Source organism: Leucopleurus acutus (assembly GCF_964270905.1).
Source record: "Leucopleurus acutus genome assembly, chromosome: 1".
Lineage (NCBI taxonomy): Eukaryota > Metazoa > Chordata > Mammalia > Artiodactyla > Delphinidae > Leucopleurus > Leucopleurus acutus.
This window is the reverse complement of record NC_139142.1, coordinates 86,205,142-86,229,212: the sequence shown is the minus strand read 5'-3', so window position 1 is coordinate 86,229,212 and position 24,071 is coordinate 86,205,142. Positions and strand designations below refer to the sequence as shown.

Genomic DNA, 24,071 nt, shown 5'->3' with positions numbered 1-24,071 from the left:
ATTGGTAACTAGAGGATACAGTAGGAATAAAGCTCTCCTTTTCCAAACATGGAGGTTGAGGATCACCTGCAACTGGGGCTATCTGGAATTATCCAGTAACTGAAATCTATAACTGTGGATAGGATTTGGATTTACCCACAAAAAGGAAGAGGGAAACGGTTCAATTCATTTGAACCAAAGATCACACCAGTCGTATCCTTTTCGTTCCTCACTGTTGCATAAGAAAGTGGATGTTTCACTTACAACGAGGAATGATACTGCCTTTCCCAGTTCCGCTGGAGAAGGAAGTTAATGACCACACCCTGGGCTTTGGGGGAGAGAGCTGTACCTGGCAGTGTCAGCAATTCTTGAAACAACTTGGATGGAACCCCAACCCACACAGGGCATTTCTGGGCAGAGAATAGCCCTTGGGAGATATAAACATACTCAGCTGCATGGCAAGGATAAACTGCAATCCATCCTTAGGGCATGGGCAGGCCAGAAACAGCCCAACAAGAAAGGTCCCTCACCTGTTCTAATCATCAGGCTAGGGTCCTGTGCAATAAACACGTGAGGATAGAAAGAGATGAAATCTGGAAAGGAATTACAGGTGACAACTGGGTCCACACCCAGTACAGTACAGCTGTATTGACCATTATGGCAGTCACTAGCCCTACATGTGACTGTTTAATAAAAATTTAAAATATGGTTTCTAGCTACATTTCTAATGCTCAATAGCTACAGGTATTGGGCAATGAAGATTATAGAACATTTCTATCATAGCAGAAAGTTCTACTGGACAGTGCTGGTCTAGAGAACCTCTGCTTCCCCACCTCATGGAGAAAAGACAGTATAAAGGGGGCGCATTTATTGTCACTGTTCCAAATGTACAAAAAAAATTAGAAAATAACCCCCACCTCAATCCCCCCCCAACATTCCCCCCAACACAAATAATTTTTCCCAAAACCACAAACATAAACTGGTTCTGGTATTCTCATAAACAGTGCAGCTAAGAAACAGCTTAGAGAAAATTTTAACAGGATTCAGATTATATCCATTCTGTCCTCTCAGCCCTGAGAGGTAATAATCCGATACGGGTCCCAGTCCTCCCCAACGGTTTTCCCATCTCTCGTGGAAGAGTCCTTTTACAAAGTGTTGTGTTTGGCTGCTGCTTTAGAGATCCTCCTGTGCCTTCTTCTTCTTCTTGGGTTTTTCTTCTTGAATTACAGGGGGGTTTGTAGCCTCTCGCTTTAGATAGCTAATAAAATCACTTAATTCACGGCCACCCTGAAAACAGAAAGATAACTCTGAAAATTTAACCTTTCAAAGAACTGTGGATTTTCTTTTTCCCCAATAGGAAGACTTGAATTTTTAAAAGCACATTAGCAACCACATATATGGACCATGAGTTGAATTTCCAGTTACATAAACTCAAAGAACTGAACATGTGTCTGTGTGTGTGTGTATGTATTTGTGGGGAGATGAGACAATGAACTTACTTCATATTTCTTTGGATTCAGTTTCTTATTGGCTGGAGAGAAGTAGATGGTAGGAAAACTGGGAAAAGAAGAAAAGAGTTGACAAATTTCAGATTCCAGAGTAACTCTGACATACACTTTCCTAATAACTGCTTCTAGGAGTAACTTCTCTTCATGATTTCTAATCTGACCAGATACTATTTTCCATTGGTGGCTACATTACATCCTATCAAAACTCAGAAATATGAAAGCTCACAAGGTCTGTGGCAGCCATGTGGGCCAATGCTGCAGAACTTTAAGCCAGGAAGGCATTGGTGGTTCTGTGCTCAACTGGAATATGAGGACTCTCCAAACTATGCGCAATACAGAAATGGTTTACAAGCTTATTTTTTCCTAGCAGTTACCTAGATACTTTTACTAGTTTTTAATCTACTTACCCTCTGACTTCATATGGAGAAGGCACATCATTGGCTGTGGCATCCATCTTGGCTATGACAATATTTGGGTCTTTTCTGAGCTGTTAATAAAAAGGTTAGATCTTGAAATTTCAAGTTTTCAGTGACTGAGGGACACAGTCAATTTAGGACTTAAAACAACCTCATTCTTTAAAAGCTTGGATAAGTTTTGCTACTGAGACAGGAAGAGTAGTGATACATGCACACAATATCAAACTTTCCATAAACTTCCCTTTTCTCTCTTGGTTCCCACACATTAAGACTCTTTATACAGACACCTTCAAAATTACCTGGCCTAAATAAGATATTATAAGGGCTAAGCCAAGTGATATAAGATGAAGGAACATAATGAATTCATATAAGCCACTATCAAAATTCAGATGCCAGGATCCTTTTAACCACAATCTAGATTGAGTCTGAGGAGTGGAAAGGTAAAGCAGGTATCTGAGGCACTGCACAGGCTCAGAGGGCAGTCAGGAGAAAGTGAGTAAACAGTAGAGAGTTGAAAAAAAATCTACCAGTACTTAGGTTCTGAACTAATAAGGGTAACTAAATAGCCAATGCTGACTATGTATGTAAACTTCCCAACTCAAATTTAACTTCAGAATATGGTTCACACTTACCTTCTCTCCCAGTTCTTTATACTTAGGCTCCAGATTCTTACAGTGACCACACCAAGGAGCATAAAATTCAATCAGCACATCTTTATTTTCATCATTCACTATTTCATCAAAATTCTCTGCTACCACTACCTGGGAAAGAGAGAAGATTCTCTAGCTGGTAAGGCAAGTTGAACACATTCATGAGCTATATTTGTTTCTGGACCCAATCCCTCTCAAATTTGTTGTGTTGCCATTAAAAATATGAAACCTAACTCATATTTATAGACTTTATTAAGATATTACCATTCCCCAGAAATCAACTCATTCCCATGTCTGTCACCTGTCAGACTAAGTTCAGGAAGTCACAGGAAACAAGTGCTACCCAACTCTTGCTTAAAATAATCTCAGAACAACAATATTAAAGCTATTCTTAAAACTATTCTATTAGGGGTTAGCTTGCTCTGCCCTGAAGAGTAACCTAGCCCCAATACAAATATCATCAGAAAATTCTACTCCTGCCCCTACTAAGCATAATGAACTCTGACAATGCTTATTTTATGATGAGGGAGGTGAGTACAAACAAAAACAGAAACTGAGTAGCCAACATGGTCTTCACTTAGCACTTCCCAGTATTTTGGGAATAAAGAAATGAGGAGAGACAGCTATGTAGAGGCTTGGGGAAGTTGTGTGCGCCTCACCTTTACGGGCCCATCATTGCTCTCTGGGATAGGCTCAGACTTCAGGTATCTCTTCAGGTTGCCATCAAAGTAATCCTGAAGGAATCTCTCAAGAGCCTTGCCATCGCGCCTGGTATTAGAAAAACAAGGATCAGTTTTGTTAACTTGCTCCCACCACTGAGAAAACTAAAAACCATTTCTTAGAATAGTTTCTACATAGTTTAAATTTCAAGGCTAGGAAGTAACTGGAAGTTTAAAAAAAAAAAAAGACAGAGCCCTTGTTTCTCAATATGCAGAACTACAGACTGAACAAGAAAGCAACCACCTTCTTGTATTTCTAGTGTGTTCTTTGTGGATTAGAAAGGTCAGAGAAGGAAGAAAACATTGGTCCTTCTGGAAATTCAATTCTGCAAAAGAACCAGGTCCTATTTTGTTGCTCTGGAGAATAATGCCTATCTTTTTTTTTTTTTTTTTTACTGATTTCACTCACAGGAAGATTTTCTCTTGTCTTAATCTCCCGAAGTCTCAGAAGGTGATAGCCAAAACTGTCTGGGGTCTTAAGATCTTTCCAATACCCTGAGTTTACTTTAGGCCAATGTGGTATTCCAAGAAGAAAAGACATTCTGTGGGGATGGGAGGGGACTGGGTTGGTCTGAAATTACATCAATCTCAAAGAGACTGTCTAATGTTCTCTATTTACTATTTTTAATGGCAGGGTGGAAATAATCATGTAAGAATTCCAAGCTGCCATCCTTTTGTTACCTTTCAAAATTTATTAAGAATCATGATCCTTAAATTATCTATAATTAATTGAGAAAAGTGACCGTCATATGTCTTGATTACAAGACCTAGCTTCACATTCCAATGTTCTTCTTTATAAATCCTCAGTAGTGTAAAAGCCTTTAATAGTTTCTTTGCAGAATCAAATCCCAAACCCACGCTAACTTGTAACTCACGAGAACTCCTCCTGCATGACAAACTTCTCTCCTTTTGCAGTTCTGATAGCAACAACAGGAATCTCGCCAGTAGTGCTTTCCAAGCCAAAATCAGAAAGTTCATGGCTAAAGGTTTTGCGGCTAGCTACAGCAAAGTTGAGTTTCTTCCCAGCATCCAGGAATTTCTTTGCCACCATCATCACTCTATAGGAAACAAGAGATATTTATGCCAAGATTATACCAGGGTGGTAAAGCACTTCTAAACCAAGAAGCAAGAGACCAGAAAGCAAAATTTCATAGTCCCTGCAGCCCTCTGGAAACAGTCTGAACTTGTGTCCTTGGGCACTGACATAGGATTATGGTATACTCCAGTGTCTTACTGAACTTCACTGCCAAACTGTTGGTACAGTCCATTCCCACTGAAACTTGTTATATTATATAACTATAAAATATCACAGGCATAATAACTAACCCAAAAAGAAAATTTATAAGGATAAAATACACTGAGGGTCTCAATGGGCAACAAGGCACAATGTGTTAAAGGACATTTTAGATAACATTTGCATCTTTTATTGTGAGGTCAGGAATCAGCTGTGTCACACGGCAAAGGAACACCTATGGAAGATATGCCTAACAGATTTTGGAAATAGTTTATTTATCCTTACAGCTTCAAATCCCATTTTCTTATCTGTTCTCACATCACACATGGTAATAGGATAGTTAGAAGGAATTGTTTATGCACTGGGTAAACTTATTTACAAAGGGGAAAAATTATTATTACCTGTTTCTCCAGTAGTTGGAACCTTTAGCATTCTTTTCATAGTCCACATCATAGTAGGCCATAAGTAAGTCCTTGCCCTGTATCAAATCTTTATTGTCTTCTGTCATGTGAGGGCAGATACCAAAACTGAAATGATACAATCCATTATCAAATTTGGCTGGTTTATAGCTATGTTATGGAATTATCATAAAGTAACTGACAGCACTTAAAAAGGAAAGAAATTTTCAATATATAGGATAAGTACCGAGTAATGTAACTTATAGGACCACAATAGGAGTTCTAGGACCCAAACATTACTACTTTAATATAAACTCAACTATTATCATTACAATCCCATGAATGAGGCTATTTAATCTAAAACATGGCTCTGCTTAATAACTGAGATAAACAAACTAAAATGAAGCCAAGAAATCCCAAAAGTATAAAGAGGTACTCACATGTTTTCCTGAATAAATTTTTTAATCTTTCCACTGGTCATTTTCTGCTCTGTATATGCCACAGTCCTGTCCTCAAACTTGTTCATCAGATGTGACGGACGAAACAAGGTGATACCCCTTTAGAAAAAAGTCTTAGTAGGTAGACAGCAAAAGAACTGTCTCCCACCTTTTATTTAAAGCTCAGACTATCTACACTTGCTGCCACTTCTAATATCACCATTTAAGCACATAAGGACTCTTTTCTGGGACCACAGCCTTGGCAACATGACCTTCTCATCAACGCTAAGGAGCTAACCACCTTAATTTCAAGTGTAATAATTGGGTATGATGATTTAATAAACCTGGGTTGCAAAGTTAGAATACCTTGGTTCTAATACTTGCTCCACCACTAACTTCAAAGACCTCGGGCCAGGTATCAATTTAATTCTTCTGGGCTTCAGCTTTTACATCAGTACAAAAGGGGGTTAGAGTAGATAATTAATTTCCAAACCTTTAAAAACAAAACCCAACTTACCCCAAAGCCCCAATATGTACAAAAAAATAAAGCAGAACTTGCTCTTATTGGAAGGTACCTTGCCCTGCCAGTCTGATTGAAAATTCAACCTTCACATACAGTAATTCTCTCTAATTTTCATTAGAGAAAATATATTTAAGATTCCTCCCAGCTGTAAAAATTCTATAGGTAGGTATATGATTATAGATAATATTTAGCTTGAGTCCATTAAAAATTTTTTTGTTCTAGATTTCTCTATATGAATAAACACAGTTTACAAAGTTTTCTCTTCCTGGTACTACGTTGCCTCTCTCCCTAAACCAAGCTTTCCTCATTCCACCAGAACACTTGAAGGAAATTCCTTCTTTTTTTTTCTTTTAATAAATTTATTTATTTTTGGCTGTGTTGGGTCTTTGTTGTTGTATGCAGGCTTTCTCTAGTTGTGGCAAGCGGGGGCTACCCTTCGTTGAGATGCGCAGGCTTCTCATTGCGGTGGCTTCTCTTGTTGTGGAGCTCAGGCTTGAGGCATGTGGGCTCAGTAGTTGTGGCTCGCGGGCCCTAGAGCGTGGGCTCAGTAGTTGTGGCACATGGCCTTAGTTGCTCCGCGGCATGTGGGATCTTATGGGACCAGGGCTTGAACCCGTGTGCCCTACAGTGGCAGCCGGATTCTTAACTGCTGTGCCACCAGGGAAGCGCCCTTCTTTACTTTGTAACCCTTTGTTCAGCTAAAACTGAACCCAATTTGGTTCTGAGTCACAGGTTTATATCTAGTACAAGCGTTCCCAGAAAATATCACTATTCTAACTATCAATATCTTGCCTTGGGCTTCCCTGGTGGCGCAGTGGTTGAGAATCTGCCTGCCAATGCAGGGGACACGGGTTCAAGACCTGGTCTGGGAAGATCCCACATGCCGCGGAGCAACCGGGCCCGTGAGCCACAATTACTGAGCCTGCGCGTCTGGAGCCTGTGCTCCGCAACAAGAGAGGCCGCAATAGTGAGAGGCCTGCGCACCGCGATGAAGAGTGTTCCCCACTTGCCACAACTAGAGAAAGCCCTTGCACAGAAACAAGACCCAACACAGCCATAAATAATTAAATAAATGAAAATTTAAAAAAAAAAAAAAATATCTTGCCTCTTGCTTCTCTTCCATTCCTCCTCCCCACACTATACACACCTGTATACAATTTTATCACTTGTTTTGGGCTAGGTGTCAGCACCTTTAAGTCCTTATATCCCTCTCTCCACTCTTCCAATGTTAACCATTAACTTTATGTCAGTTAAAACACAGGCATTTTCATAGTATACAAGGAAACTACATAGCAAAAAGGGACCTAATATAAACACGCTGGGCAACCAAGAAGGTGACTATGTCTCAGATTTTTTTTAAAAGTATAGTTACCAATTTCAGAGCAGTTATTGTCAAAAATTGAAATCAGTTCTAAATGTGATCTTTAATGATGTTATGGCATTGGGGTACACATGAAAAACTTAAGACACCCTTCATATAAGGTCTACACATGAAGAACTTAAGACACCCCTCATATCAGGTCTTCTAAATAAGACTTCTGATCAGAGGCTGAGAGGCCAATTTTTTTTTCCTTTTTTTAAAAAAGATTTATTTATTTATTTACTTGGCTGCCCCGGGTCTTAGTTGCAGCACGCGGGATCTTCGTTGCAGCATGTGGGATCTAGTTCCCCAACCAGGGATCAAACCCAGGCCCCCTGGGTTTGGAAGGACAGAGTCTTAGCCACTGGACCACCAGGGAAGTCCCGCTGATAGGCCACTTTTTTTTTTTTTTTTTTTTTTTGCGGTACGCGGGCCTCTCACTGTTATGGCCTCTCCTGCTGAGGAGCACAGGCTCCGGACGCACAGGCTCAGCGGCCATGGCTCACGGGCCCAGCCGCTCCGTGGCATGTGTGATCTTCCCAGACTGGGGCACGAACCCGTGTCCCCTGCATCGGCAGGCGGACTCTCAACCACTGCACCACCAGGGAAGCCCTGATAGGCCACTTTTAATGACAAGTGTGAGAGGCAGACACAGTGAACAAATCTAAGGGTAACAGGCTGATATGTGGTGTGCTTAATGAGCCACAAGTGGCTCCACATCATTTATAGACCTGGTGTCTCTTAATCTAAAAGGCAGTAGGCCTCATGGTTAAGCCCAACAACGTTGCAGCTAGACCTTCTAGCGGCAAAGGTTCAACCCTGGTTCTGCCATTTACGGCATGTGAAGCTTAACCTCTTTGTGTGCTTTCTCCTCTGTAAATGGAGATAATGACAGCTCTGTCTCAACAATTTGTTAAGAGGATTAAAAGAGTTAACAGTACATGGCACATAGTAAACACTGCAATATTTTGTTAAATATAAATAACACTAACCCTTGTCACACTTTTCTTTTTACTCTATATGCTCACCTTGAGTGATCTCATCTAGTCCCATGGTTTCAATAACCACTTACATGTGGTTGACCTATACATCTTTTAACTCAGTTGAGAACTTTTCCTGAATTTTAGTCTCATTTATCCAATTGTCCAATGGGTCTTCACCACCGGGATGTCTCAAAACTACTCAAATTCACTGTGTCAAAATAGAACTCATCATCATTCCCCCCAAATTTGTTTCTCTTCGTCTTCTTCATAGCTTGATGATGATTGGCCCAGTTATCCAAGTCTTTAGAAACCTAGACTTACTGTAGATCTGCCCTTTTTCACACTTGGCTAGGGGCCAAATCCTATTGTCTACATTTTTTATACACACTCCTTCTTCTTCATTGCCCCTAATACTGCCTTAATTTAGATTCTCAGATGTCACCCTTAGTTTAGCCTCTCTTGACTGCCTTGCCATCCCTCCCCTTTCAAACCACCACTATATGGGTGCCAGTGTCTTTTCCGCTGAAAACACAAAATTAATCACATTACTGTCTAGCTCAAAGTCTTTCAATGGCTCTCAAATATCTAAAAGATAAAATCCAAATTTTTCTGTATGGCACTTAAGGTTTTCTATAATTTGGTCTCTGCTTACCTCTCCAAGCTTACCTTTCACTATGACCTCCATCCACGAACAATACTCCAGCAGTACTACAGGTCCCAACACGCTTAGGTTGTTTCACATCTCGGGGCCCTCTCTCCTGCTGCTCTATCTGGAATAATCTTTATCCCCCACCATAACCTGCCTGGAAAAACTTATCTTTCAAGATATACCTCAAAAGTCACCTCCTCTACGACATTTTTTGATACTACTCCCCACCCCCCCCAAAAAAAAATCATTCCCTCCTCTGTACTACTGGTACACTCTGCCTAATTTCTACCATAATACATATAATGCTCACTTACACTTGTATTTTTAAATATATTCACTGTCTCCCATTACCAGTTGCCCCTCAAAGGCAGCAACAGTTTCCAGAACTTAGCTTACTGCCTAGTATGTGCTCAATAAAGCTTTTGGAAAAACTAGGCTTAAAAACCACCAGTTCACACAATAGCACTTGGTCAAGGTGCACATTTACAAGGGCATTTAACTCAGTTACTTACTCTCCATCATCATCATACTTGTTCACCAGAGACTCAACACTGGTGTGTGCAAATCGGTAGTTATCCCTCAAGTTGCTGGCTGCTTTTAGAAACTCAGAGTGAGCGTCACTGAATAAATCCTTGAAAAAACCTATATAGAAAATGTCAAACACGAAGAAGAAACAGTAAGTGCTGAGACATATTCAAAACTTTGAAATTCTTCTATTTTTTCAAAGTCTTTATCTTATTATGGATAAGCAAAGCAAGATAGATAGGAGGATTGGGTCTGCTTTGCCATGAGTACTGAGGATATTTGATGAAATATTTAGGATAAGAATTCTTTCTCTACCCTTAAAAAACAACTTTTTTGAGGAAGCCAAGGGAGAGAATTTGTTAGGGTTCAAGTCTTAATTCTAGTTTTTCACAGTTGAAAAATGTGAGCAAATTGCCTATCTCCTTAGAGTCTCAGGGACTATTTCAGGTGTCAGAGGATTAAATAAGGTAGTATGTCAAAATAAAGTGTAAATTAATTCACCGTATTTTTTTCTATGTCTTATTTGTCTTTAGAACTTCAAATCTAGTGAAGTGCCCGAAACCTCAGTGTTTATTAAATGTCTACTTATGGTTAACTCCTTGTAAAATATACAGAATCAATATCCAGATAAGAAGTGACTTTTAGTCAAACTTAAATGATAAACCATCCTCTACTGCCAGAAAGTCAGTTTTATTACAGTAATTAGGAGATTAAGAGAACACACGCTTGTATGTTTAAATTTATTATTATTTTTTTTGCGGTACACGGGCCTCTCACTGTTGGGGCCTCTCCCGTTGTGGAGCACAGGCTCCGGACGCGCAGGCTCAGCGGCCATGGCTCACGGGCCCAGCCGCTCCGCGGCATGTGGGATCCTCTCGGACCGGGGCACGAACCTGTGTCCCCTGCGTTGGCAGGCGGACTCTCAACCACTGTGCAACCAGGGAAGCCCTAAATTTATTTTTTAGTCAAATGTATTATGCATTACATTTAAAACAAAACAAAACAAAAAACACTCAAGATGTAGAATGTGTTTAATTGGCTCAAGTTATTTTAAAAATAATGACATATTGCAACACCCAAGAAAGCAAAGATTGCTGTAAAAACATACACAAATCCTAGCAATTTGATCTTAAATTGTAAATTCCCCTACAACTATGAAAATAGCAGACAGAGGTTTATCATTTACTTACATCCTCCCACCTTAAAACCCCATTTTCAGTTTTAAGTACTCTATTATTTGAGTTAAATCTCAGGAGTTTAAGAAGTGATAGGAAAAACTGAAGCTATTCCTATTTTCTTTAATTGACATTAAATCTTTACACCTGAAAGAATACCAGGCCACTCAAATAAAACACCAATTTTTTCTACATTATAGTAATGCTGACCTAATTTTGTGAGTTGTCTTTTCAGCTGCCCCCAAGGTTTCCCAAACAGTTTTAACTTCATTGTTTACTCAGACATAGAGGGCTTTTGAAACCATGTTGATGATTTTGTGGCATAATCAAATTTGCTACTCACCCACCACAGAAGCATCTTTATCACTAATGAACTTTTCAAATTCTTCCTCAGTCCTGAGACCAACTGAAGCTGGTCCAGCCTGCTTCTTCAGGTGGCTGACAATTCCATCTTAAAAGACAAGATGAAAGATTATAGCAACACAAATTTATAATTTTTGAAAAGGTAATCATTCACATGATTTAAAGTTTAAAAAGTTCAAAAGCATATACAATGAAGTTTTCTTCCTATCCTTCTCCTTGTGACCCAGTTTCTTCCCTATAGGATAACATTTCAGTTTTTTGTATATCTTTCCAGACATATTATTCACAAACAAGCAATTACATATTTATTCTTTTCTTTTCTCCTCAAATGGCAGCACACACATATGCTGTTCTGTATTTTGTTTTTGTCATTTAACACAGTTTAGAGATAATTTATGTCAATATACATAATGAACTACCTCAATCTTCTTTATAGCCACGTGGTGTTTCATTGTATGGATGTACCACAATTTATTTAACCAGCCACAACTGATGAACATTTGTTTCCAATTTCTTGCTACTGTAAATGATTCTGCAATAAACAACCTTGTACTAGCATCATTTTACACATGACTGAGTGTACCTGTAGGGTAATTTCCTAAAAGTGGATTCACTGGGTCAAAGAGTACATGCATTTATAACTGTTTAACTGCCCCCCCAAAGAGACTGTACTTATTCATATCCCTGCCAGTGATGTATTAAAGCGTTTATAACAATACAGATAATACCTTTGTGCATGTTGTTCTCTGCCTAGAACAATCCTTCCCCAGATATCCACCTGGCTTCCTTCCTCACCTCCTCCTTTAGGTCTTAACTCAAAATGTCATCTTCTCGGGACCTCCCTGGTGGCCCAGTGGTTAAGAATCAGCCTGCCAATGCAGGGGACACAGGTTTGAGCCCTTGTCCGGGAAGATCCCACATGCCACGGAGCAACTACGTCCGTGAGCCACAACTACTGACTCTGTGCTCTGGAGCCCGCAAGCCACAACTACTGAGCCCACGTGCCAATTACTGAAGCCCGTGCGCCTAGAGCCCATGCACCGCAACAAAAGAAGCCACCGCAATGAGAAGCCTGCACACCGCAACGAAGAGTAGCCCCCGCTCGTTGCAACTAGAGAAAGCCCGCACACAGCAACAAAGACCAAATGCAGCCAAAAATAATAAATAAAAACAAACAAACAAGTCATCTTCTCAAGGAAGCCTTCCCTAACCATTCCTTGTAAACTAAAACCTATTCAACCGCCAACACTCCCTTATCGCCTGCTTTATCTTTCTTACAGCACATTTCACCCATCTAATACTCTATCCTTATTTATTTTTGTCTGTTTTGCTGATATATACCTAATACCTAACACATAACAAGTTCAAGAAATATCCATTTTGCAAATGAATTAAACAAACAAATCCTTTATTCTTAAGTGGCACAGTCACATGTAGCCTTGCATTTTAAAAGTAGAAAATGCAGTGCCTTAGCTATCTTGTTTCAGGGTTTAACTATATACAGGTCAAACTATGCCACGACCCAGATCCACCCAAATCACATTTTCCTATTTAGGTGAAATGCGCTAGGTAAGTAAAACTGTTTAAAAATAATAATCACATACAAAAACACAAAAAATCTTTTACCCTTTAAGTCTAGTTGACAGACCATTATTCTATTTTCTTCTGGGCTCCGTGCTACACCTCTCCCACCCCTTTCTCTTCTGAGAACTCTAAGGATTTGCTGACCGACTGAGACAGAGTACTGTTTAACTGTTTCAACATGATTGAGTCTATTTTGCTTCTTTTAGAGGTTTTTCTTTCCTTCTCTCTCCATTCATGATTTTTTTTCCTCTTAAATGTTTTCCTCAACTCCTCACAGAGGAGGGGTTGTGTCAATAGGTAAATTGATATCGGATATCAATTTTTTGGCCTGCAAGGGGACTGTAATTACTATATCACAATATAAATTATTATAAAGAACTTTACCTCAGGGCTATGATGAAAAGTGTTACGTTTCTCCCTGAGTATTTAAAATTCTCTGGAAGCTATAAAGGAGGGCTGAGTAACCAGTTGAAGCAGGAAGGCAAACAGCATAGTTCGTAGAATACATGAATAAAATAATCCATCTTAAGTAGCCAAACATCTGATCACCTAGTCAGATGCTGAGAAATACTTGAGTTTAAGAAATCTATGTACAGCCCAAGTGAGATTATCTGCCTAGCAGCAGTCTGGTTGGGTTCACATACAATATAGTTTAGACCTAAGTCCAGAGAAAAACATATCAATAATTCTAACTGCTAACTCTACCCTGAGCTAATAAAATCTGAATCGTAACATGTGTTCATTAATGCTTTTAAGATCAGGAAAAAAAAAATGAATATTTTACGTTTTGTTCTTAGACATATCAAATTTTGAGTGTTGGCTAAATGACCTCAGTTGGGCCAAAATATTTATTCATGCATTGAAGAGTTATTATCTACTACATGTGGAGAACCTAGGTACTGGGGATAGAGTAATAAATAAACCAAACAAGGTCTCTGATCTCTTGGAGCTTACAATATAAGTAAATCTCCAAATAAATCCCCAAATAAATAATATAATAAATCTTCAAATAAGTAAACAATTTAAAATATCAGATAGTAACCAGTGCTATGCAGAGAAGAGGATGGTAAGAGTATGACTGGGTGGCTACCTTAGGTTTGGTGGCCTGGGAAAGCATCTGGAAGAATTTTTTTTTTTTTTTGGGGGGGGGCCGTGCTGCACAGCTTGTGTGATCTTAGTTGCATGACCAGGGATCGAACCTGGGCCACTGCAGTGAAGCGCCGAGTCCTAACCACTGGACCGCCAGGGAATTCCCTGGGAGGTGAAATTTAAGCCAGGATCTGAATGAAAAAAAGGAGCAAGCATGCAAACATGGGGGAAGATCATTTCAGGCTGTGGACACAGCTAGGGCAAAGGTTCTAAAGTGAAATAGTCTTAAGTCTTAATAGTCTTAAGAGTTAGACAGGAGCCATCTTATGTACAGCTTTGTATACGGGTATCAATCATACATGCTGAAAAAATTCCACATCACCTAAAATGCCCAAACTGAACGAACCCCTTTCCTCTCACCTTTTCATAATAAAAAGGTAAAATATGCCTAATTATTTGATAGACTCAAGATAAAACTATCCAAAACATACTTTCTCATTAATTATGGGCCCTATGTAGAGCGCCAGCCCACTTACTTCCCAAACTTCACCCGTCATCCTTGCTAATTATATTCCAGCCACAAGGTCTTTCTGTCCCTTGAACATATCAAGCTCAGTTATGCCTTAGGGTCTTTTTGTACCTGTTTTCCCTCTGCCTGGAGAGCTCAGGTCCACATCTTCTCGTGGTTAGCTCCTTCCTATCATTCAGGTCTCAGCTCAAAGGTTACTTCCCTGATCACTCATAATGTGGTACTCCCAACCCCAATCACTATCACATCAGTTTTATTTTTCTCCTCTAATGCTCTTATCACTAACTGAATTTATCTTATCCACATATATTATTGACATTAAAAATTTTTAAATTGTGGTAAAATATACATAACATAAAATTTACCATCTTAACCATTTTAAAGTATACAATTCTGTGGCATTAAGTACATTCAAATTGTTGTACAACCAATCTCCAGTACTGTTTTCATTTTGCAAAACTGAAACTCTATTCATTAAGCAACTCCCCACAGCCCTTGGGAACCACATTCTACTTCTATCTCTGTGAAACTGACTAGGAATCTCATATAAGTGGAATGACACAGTATTTGTCTTTTTGTACTGGCTTATCTCACTTAGCATGTCTTCAAGGTTCACCCATGTTGTAGCACATCAGAACTTCCTCTTTAAGGCTGAATAATATTCCACTGTATTATATACAATTTACATATAATTAATTATTATTAATATACTACATTTTGTATATTCATACACCCACTGATGGGACACTTGGGCTGCTTCCACCTTTTTGCTATTGTCAATAATGCAGCTATAAACATGGGTATACAAATATCTCTTCCAGACTCTGCTTTTAATTCTTTTAGGTATATACCCAGAAGTGGAATAGTGGATCATACAATAATTCTATTTTTTTTTTTTAGGATACACCATTCTGTTTTCCATAGCAGCTGCATGCACCAGTTTATGTAAGTCCACAACAACAGTGCAGAAGGGTTCCAATTTCTCCACCTCCTTGCCAACACTTGTTCTTTTTTCTTTTTTTTTTCTTTATAGTAGTCATCCTAATGGATGTGAGGTGGTTATCTATATATATTTTTAAACTTGTGTGTTGCCTTCTTCTCTTCATCTCCCAGAATGTAAGCATCACGAGAGTAGGAACCTTGTCTGTTTTATTTATCAATAAATTCTGGGCACCTAGTATATCTGGAATATCTGGCACAGAGTAAGTACTGAATAAGTATTTGTCAAATAAAAAAATGCTAGTAAACCTTATAAATCAAGTTCAAGTATTTTCTACATTACTTGCATAATCTGTTCAGTTAGAGAAGTCTTTTGTTAGCTTCCAAACTGACCTCTTAGGTGAGGAATTTTTAAGACTTAAAGTATCTTGTATAGAAAATGTCAGGTTCCCACTACAAAGAACAGGGTACTTAAACAGATCCAGTTTCCAGAATGTAATCCAGGATCCTTACCAGCAGTCCTTGGCCCATCATAAGCACCTGCTTCTTCACCATCTCTAAATATCTTCAGGGTTGGATATCCACTCACTCCATACTTATTACAGGTGTTTGTGTTGGCAGTACAATCAACCTAAAGATTAAAATACATGAACCACTTGTTATCCAAAAGCCTGCTGCAGGCTCTTCCTATATTCCCAAAATATTAAGAGTGGTCAAATCAAAATATCAAGCAATTTTTGACACATCCTACAGAATATTAGATTTTAAAGGCAGACTGGTGCTTGGCTAGCTACCTCAGAACCACCTAAGGAACTCTAAAATTTAGATTCCTGGGCCTCATACAAGATGCACAAATGACTATTTAAATTCTGCCCTTAGAGTCTCTATTGTCTAAAGCAGTGTTCTCCACCTTTTTCCTGCCCCTCAGAATATGCAAAGGATAAATCACTTAAATTAGAAATAGTGGCTTACTTTGATAATGATTATAATCAGTGGGATGTATCAATATATACCCCTTAGGTGGGTTGCGGTATATTTGATTTGGCAAGTCACCTACGGTTACTAGCAAAGGTACTGATACTTAAACATGCTCCCTGAGCTTAGTCTTGAATCTGGGCTAAACTATAACATGATAGATCTAGTGAGACCTATCAGGAAGAAGAAAAACAACTTCCATCTATTTAGCCACTTATTCGAAACTAGGTAATGCCATCAGCACTTTGCATGTATTATCTCATTAATCTTCATAAGATTCTGAGGTATGATCCCAATTTTTTTCTATGGCAAGCTGCCACAGAACATCAGGATTAAAAATAGTTTTCAAAAACAGTCCTGGGCTTCCCTGGTGGCGCAGTGGTTGAGAGTCCGCCTGCTGATGCAGGGGACACGGGTTCGTGCCCTGGTCCGGGAAGATCCCACATGCCGCGGATCGGCTGGGCCCATGAGCCATGGCCGCTGAGCCTGAGCGTCCGGAGCCTGTGCTCCGCAACGGGAGAGGCCACAACAGTGAGAGGCCCATATACCGCAAAAAAAAAAAAACCCCAAAAGCCAAAACAGTCCTATATATGTATGAACTATTTATCTGAGGCTGGCCGAGATGTGAACTTTTAGACCGGAGCAACTAGGGGTTTACTACATAAAATTCGGGAAGCATTAGTTTGACTGTAAAAGCAAATACTAAGTTTACAGTTGACCCGTTAGTTAATACTTATCAACATCCTCTTGTCATCTTCCTATTCCCATCATTGTGAATAGCGTATAGTAATTTAGGGAACTCATTCACTCATTGATAATTTTCCTCTAAACTTGACTATTGTAATTTTACTTTCCATGTTTGCCCCCCTTTTTTTTTCTTTTTTTGCTGTACGCGGGCCTCTCACCGCCGTGGCCTCTCCCATTGCGGAGCACAGGCTCTGGACGCGCAGGCTCAGCGGCCATGGCTCACTGGCCCAACCTCTCTGTGGCATGTGGGATCCTCCCGGACCGGGGCACGAACCCCTGTCCCCTGCATCAGCAGGCGGACTCTCAACCACTGCGCCACCAGGGAAGCCCCCCCTTAATTTTTATTTACCATATATTTTACTTCTTTCTTATGCCAGCATTTCCCTTAGTTTCACTACTTGTAATCTTTTGAAACCGTAATTAAGTCAGTTGTGTATTTGCCCAGAAACTAGTGTTCCCTCTTCTTCTTAGCACTGTAAGAATAAAGGAAATCAATGTTAATTTTTACCTACTACTATTTAAAATACCTCATTTCCTTTAATGAAGAATCCATCTATACTCACCTTTGCTAATGGGACTATTCCTTTTAATCTGGTAGCTGCAGCTTCATATTCTGGGGCAAGCTTTTTGCAGTGTCCGCACCTATACAGATATGTTGAAGAAAAAAGGCAAATATATCCTGTAAGGTTGTTAATTTTGTTTCTCTGGGAAGAATCTCAAATTATAATACCACTTTTGACTAGTAGCTGCTTCCAAAAGCAAAAACATCACCTGAACAACATCCAGTACTGATAAGGTAAATCAGAGCTCTCAGAGGTAAAGCTACCTTCTCTAGCCTGAGGTCGACTCTATAGGACTGGCTCAGTCCAGAGCAGCATCTATGTTCTCAAAAGTGCAATGGGGTGGCGATGGCGGGGGTAAATTAGGAGTCTGGGATTAACATATACACGTTACTATATATAAAATAAACAAGGACCTAGCACAGGGAACTATATTCACTATCCTGTAATAACCTATACTGGAAAAGAATCTGAAAAAGGATAGATATATATATATGTATAACTGAATCACTTTGCTGTACACCTGAAACTAACACAGCATTGTATATTAACTATACTTCAATTAAAAAAAAAGATTAAAAAAGTACAATTGAGCCCTGAAAACTGTAGTCAGAAGTATAAGCCACATTAAAGAGGGAAAGGGCTCAAGCCCTTTTGACCAATTAATGAGGATAAAATAAAGGGCAAGACAGCAATAATCCCGTTCCTGGTAGCATTTCCTAAAGGAAGGTATGTATTTTTCCTTAGAAAACCAGCACTGTGGTTCTTAAAAATATAGTGGTTGAAACCTTGTAAGGTCCCAAGTATGATATTAACTCTTTAAGAGTCACGATCAAGTACTTTTTCTCCATTCCTCGAATATGACTCTTTGACCAGAAACCCAGTTTGAGGGGGGTCAGTCGAATAAGGCCCAAAAGGTGCTCATTTGATATACTTTAGCAGCTCGATGGAGGCTTTTTTCCTTCTCAGCTGAGTTTCAACATAGCGTGAGAATGACATATTTAAGACAGCAAGCTTGATTTTTACAGCTACACAGTTCACCTGACTATAACTACTGATGAAGATAAAGCATTATGTCAGTTAGAATATTTTCCCATAGGGCCATCATAAACACCTGTTCCTCTGCCCAGAGAGCCCTAACAGTCCCACAGGCACACTGTACATGCAATGTGGGTAGGGGCTTATCAGTATGCAACTAGCACCAGCTATGTATCATCTCTTCAAAAGCCAACGACTTGCAGAAGGATCACTGGGAGAACGTGATTAGTTCTGTGACCTCCTCACAGACAGCAAATATAGAATTAGAAAACAGAAGGAAGGAAACACAGAAGAAATTTGAGCTGACATTTCATAGCCGAAGTCTCAAAATTTATTTTATTAAGTAATGGATGGGTAAGTAACTTAGAAACATTCTGCCCCCAAAACTTGTTTAAAACAAAGAATTCTAAGAATTTATATTCTTCTAGGTCTTTAGAAGTCCTATTCAAAAATAATCATTAGAAAGCTTAACTGAAAGAGTGATATAAAAAAAGACTATAATATTAGATGTTGCTTAGGGTCACATACATATTTACTAAAAGTATAAAAGAACCAAATGATAAAGACCAAATTCAGGATGGCCAGTGTGTAAGATGGGGAAGGGGTACACAAGGGACTTCAACTGTACTGGCTTTATTTTTTAGACTGGGTGGTGAATAAATGGTATTCCTTATACTGTGTTTCACAGATGCACCTTTTACCATATCTGAAATTGGGATGTGTCTTGCAATCGTTGTCATAGTTTCATTGGTAGCATTTCTCTCTTCGTGAGACATAAAATATATTCATTATATCTTCTGTATTCCATAGTAAATTAAAAATTCATGTACGTGAGTTGTAACAAAACTACACAAATTCCAATTGATTTAATAAAATAACCAATTTATCTAATAAACCTAAGCTTTTGGGAACATAAGGGTGCAAAGGTTAAAAATGAATGTGTGTTAAAGAGAGTAAGAATTGGATCTGGGCCTTAAAGGTTTAAGGCTTCAGACAGGATGGGGTAGGGTATTTTAGAGAAGGGGAATAGTAGAGCAACGTTAAAATTACTAGTGAGAATGATGCATTCAAGAGAACTATGGAGACTTCCCTGGTGGTCCAGTGGTTAAGAATCCGCCTTCCGGGCTTCCCTGGTGGCACAGTGGTTGAGAGTCCGCCTGCCGATGCAGGGGACACGGGTTCGTGCCCCGGTCCGGGAAGATCCCGCATGCCGCAGAGCAGCTGGGCCCGTGAGTCATGGCCCCTGAGCCTGTGCGTCTGGGGGCCTGTGCCCCGCGGTGGGAGAGGCCACAGCAGTGAGAGGCCCGCATAGCGCAAAAAAAAAAAAAAAAAAAAAGAAAAAAAAAAGAATCCGCCTTCCAATGCAGGGGACGTGGGTTCGATCCCTAGTTGGGGAACTAATCCCACATGTCGCAGGGCAACTAAGCCCGCGTGCTGCAACTACTGAGCCTGTGCGCTCTGGAGCCCACGCGCCGCAACGAAGAGCCAGAGCAGCCAAAAAAAGAAAAAAAAAAGAAAAGTAATTAGGAATAAATTTATCAAGAGAGGCATAAGAACTGTACACTGAGAATTACAAAATAATGGTTAAAAAAACAGAACTATGAAGGGCTTTTTTTTTTTGGTTAAGAGATAATAAATGTGTTATATGTATTAAGAGATTTCTGTTGAATACATATGTAGTAATTGTTAAGAAGACAGACAACAGATTTAAGAAGTTTCACCTCAACTACCTTTAAACACCTGAAAAGAAAAAAAAATAGTACAAAATAATTAGGCCAGACCAGTGGGTCTCAAAACAGATGCATATAAAAATATCCATTAAGCATTAAAAAAAAAAAAAAAGGGGGACTTCCCTGGTGGCACAGTGGTTGAGAATTCGCCTGCCAATGCAGGGGACACGGGTTCCCCTGGTCCAGGAGGATCCCACATGCCACAGAGCAACTAAGCCCATGTGCCACAACTACTGAGCCTGCGCTCTAGAGCCCACGAGCCACAACTACTGAGCCTGCATGCCACAACTACTGAAGCCCACGTGCCTAGAGCCCGTGCTCCACAACAAGATAGGCCACCGCAATAAGAAGCCCGTGCATCGCAACGAAGAGGAGCCCCCGCTTGCACCAACTAGAGAAAGCCCACGTACAGCAACGAAGACCCAACGCAGCCAAAAATAAATAAAATTAAATAAATTAAAAAACAAAACAAACCAAAAAGACCTGTGTGCCTAGGCCCCACCCTGGGACTTACTGAATGATTCCTCTAGGAATCCAGGAGATAACCACAGGTGTTAGAGGGAGTGTGTGTAAGTGGCAAGGTTGGGACTGAAAACCATTGCCTTAAGCATTGTTAATATCCACAACATCATCAAACGTCCAAAGGGAGGACCTGTCTAACAAGTTCCAATAAGGCTGGAAGAGACTGTCCTCTTTAAATTCACCAGGAATGGAATTTAGGTGGATTTTGAAGGTGATCATCAAGTTTTACCACTACTTCTTTCACCTACTACTAGATAATACTAAAACACAAATAATCCCATTCACCTTCAGGGATGGCACCCAGCAGTTAATAATGACTCCCAACATATACTCACCCAACAATCATTACTTCATCCCTGTCATGTGCCTCATGCTACTTTAGCCTCTGATAGAAAAAAAACTGATATAGTCCTTTCCCTGTAGGAACATCAGTCTGGCAGGGGTGATAATATTATTAGGTCCCAATAGAGAGGAGGTTAGTTGAACACTTAGTTGTTCAGGGAAGGAAGAAATCACTTTTGAGCTAAATCTTGTTGAAAAGATCAACTGGGGGTTGGGAGGGGAGGGAATTCCAAGTAAAGGAATCAGTATGTATAAGAAGAAATATTAAATATTCCATTTTATACTATCCACGTAGTCTTTTTCTATATTCTAGAAACACTGTGTATCAAATATCATCAATTAATACTACTGTCCTAGAGGGCAGGGCACAAATCTACAACACAGGTAGATGCTGAAGACTTAAGACTGACTAGTAAATATTCAGAAATTATCACAAACATTTAAATAGTTCTATTTACTTCCAGAGAAATTCAGATACTCCCATTCTTACAAACTATATAGATGATTGACTCCATAATGGAAATATTAGTCTACAGAGTCAGCTGTAAAGAAATCTTTCACTTTCACTTGTAAAATGAAAGTGGAAAAAATACCCTAAAACAAATGAGAAAAACAACTTGTTCAAAATGGGTCCATTTTACTCTTAATAAGGATTCTTTAACTGTTCCTATCTAACTTATAACAGGAATACAAGGCAGTTAGAGAGCATTTCCAGCTGAGATATTAATAAATAAAAGAGTTGAATGTGGAGAAATAAGGACATCATCAACAGACTTCCTTGATTCCAAATTACTCATTCAGAAAACTGATCCTTCTTGTAGGCATTGTGGAGGATGACTTTACCTTCCAGACCAATTACATGGAGACACCACAGCAGTGATCCACCCAACTTTAGGGATACTTTAGTGCATGATGGGATATGTAGTTTTTAGGAAGCACATGCAACAATTTAAAGTAGCATAGATCACTTTCAATCGGGGGGAAAAATCTGCTTTAAACTAATAGTCTAATAGCCCACAATTCTCCAGCAATTCACTTCATGTGGACCCCTGTAGTCACAGAGGCACCTCCCAGTTTTGATACAACTCCATACAGCCATTCTAATTACAGTAACACCCCCTCAAAGCTAACAGCATGGTTACATGATTGGGAAGAGTTGTTTCTAAGAGAATGTGATTTCTAGTGACGTGTAAAGACCACCTATGATGTGTAATCAGTACTGCCAGTTAGTCGCGGTAATGCCCTGGATGCAAAACCTGTCAGAAGCTGAAAACAAAATGTGCTGCCTCTAAGCACACCCTTCTGGCTCAGGTGGTCTTCATTACAGGACTTCTAGTGTAACCCTCAAGTCAGCTGAGCCCCTGCAGAGTGAAGACCAGAGTTAGAAGCAAGTGAAAGTTATCCACTAACTTTCTTTTACTGAGACTTTTGAATACAAATAGTTTTTAATTAAGGGTCACTGTGGCAGGAGAAAACTTAAGTACTGTAATTAGCGTGGTTATACTGAGCTGTCCCCAGCGTTAAGATAATCATTGTTTGCTATGGTAAAGATGTGGGAGTTAAAAAAAAAATAACAACGCTCAGGTTTACTGGGTCAGAAATCCTATTTGCTCTTTCCCCACTCCCACCCCACCCCCAGCTTTTTATTTCCAGTTAGTTCTATCCTAAGTAATCTACATCCTAGTTCAGTTAAAGCACTCTCAAGTGGAGTATTTCTCCAACACTGATTACTTTCTCACTGAGGTCTTCTTTGGCATTTTTCAGAAATCCTAATTAAAACTGACCATTTAGACAGATCCTGACGGAATTACTCGGTTCACCTACTCTTTTTAACGGAATTCTGATGGTGCTGAGAAATGATCAGTTTAATGGAGAAAGTGTGCACCTGGCGATGGACAAATAACTGCCTTCCTTAAGAGAGCACTTATGACCATTCTGCAGCCACTCTGACCTTGGCTAGAAGCCAACGGCTGCGTGGGGCAAGAAGAAAGGAAGTATCCTGGGGGCCCACGGCCTCTGCACTTGGTGAAACGTTGGCTTCCAATATAAGGCCTTGAGATGCCTCGTCTATAGAATGGAAAACAGTAAAACGGACTCACCCAGAAACTCTAAAGATACCAGTCGAGGGAGGATGGGGTGCAGGGGGTGAAACCCTCTGCAGATAGGAAGTGCCGCAGGAGCACCGAGGTAAGGATGTGGCCCTGCGCGAGAGGGGCCTTCGCGTTCTCCTTCTCGGATCTCGCTCCCAGACCATCAGTACCGACGTCTCTGCTCTCCGCGAGGCAGCTCGGCTCCCCGGTGGGTGGAAAACCTGCCGGCCTCAGCCGGGCTCGGGGGAACGATGGAGGGCGCCGGCGCTGCGTAGGCCCTACCGTCCCCGCGCCTTCGCCCCCTGCCCACCCGGCCCTCCCTCTCCCGCCCCGGCTAAATGGCCTCACCAGGGGGCGAAGAACTCGACGAGCATGAGGCCTGCAGAGCCCGTGTCGGAGATGCGACTCTCGAAGTTGTCGTCCGTGAGTTCCAGCACGTCAGAGGCAGCGGCGAGGCGGGCCGCGGCGAGGAGCAGCGCCAGGCCCGGGAACAGCGCTAGGCGGCGGAGGCGCATGGCGACTAGGTGAAGCGGTGGCGGCCAGGAGGGTCAGGGTTCGGCGGGGACTGCGGAGGCCAGGCAGAGAACCACGAGCCTTCAGGCTGCGCTCGCGCGTCTGGCCCAGTCGGCCCCGCAGCCGGAGGTCCCAACCCCCCAGCCCGGCTCGGGCCGCAGTGTGGCAGCCGCCGATTGGCTGTGCGGCGCCTGCGTCGGGCGGGCGGGACCAGCTGGTAACGGCCGAGTGGCCGGAGAGCGGGCCTGGGCGGAGGCGACGGGCGCCGGGGCGAGTGAGGCCGGGAGGGTGCTGGCGCCCGGGCCTGGTGCTGGGGGTGGGCCCGGGGCGAGCCGGAACCCAGGAGCGGTCGGGCTGGCGGAGCAGGACTTGCGGCGCTGGGAGCCGACCCTGAGCTCGACCCGCGTGGGGAGAGCCGAGCTCAGGAGGCGTCAGAGCCGGAGGCGGAGGAGTGAAGTCAGGGCTGAGTGGGCGGAAGAGAGCCTGGGCAAAGG

General features: G+C 41.0%; 1 protein-coding gene across 1 annotated transcript; it reads right to left on the bottom strand.

Moving 5' to 3' along the window:
* Positions 1–912: 912 nt before the first annotated feature.
* Positions 913–23,691, bottom strand: PDIA3 (protein disulfide isomerase family A member 3). Its single transcript, XM_082842607.1, has 13 exons — positions 23,413–23,691; positions 17,346–17,424; positions 15,574–15,691; positions 10,900–11,007; positions 9,369–9,498; positions 5,345–5,461; positions 4,908–5,033; positions 4,148–4,330; positions 3,213–3,321; positions 2,536–2,664; positions 1,895–1,974; positions 1,479–1,536; positions 913–1,266 (listed from the first exon to the last, which is right to left on the bottom strand). Exons 1-13 carry the CDS (start codon positions 23,577–23,579, stop codon positions 1,153–1,155), a joined length of 1,518 nt encoding a protein of 505 aa, XP_082698733.1. The 5' UTR covers positions 23,580–23,691; the 3' UTR covers positions 913–1,152.
* Positions 23,692–24,071: the final 380 nt, after the last annotated feature.

Excerpts from the sequence above, each read along its gene's own strand:
- PDIA3 (XM_082842607.1), bottom strand. The coding sequence starts at position 23,579 with ATGCGCCTCCGCCGCCTAGCGCTGTTCCCGGGCCTGGCGCTGCTCCTC. Across the intron at positions 9,499-10,899 it reads TAAAGATGCTTCTGTGGTGG|GTTTTTTCAAGGATTTATTC; the intron begins GTGAGTAGCAAA and ends TTTTCTATATAG. Across the intron at positions 1,267-1,478 it reads TGAATCCAAAGAAATATGAA|GGTGGCCGTGAATTAAGTGA; the intron begins GTAAGTTCATTG and ends TTCTGTTTTCAG.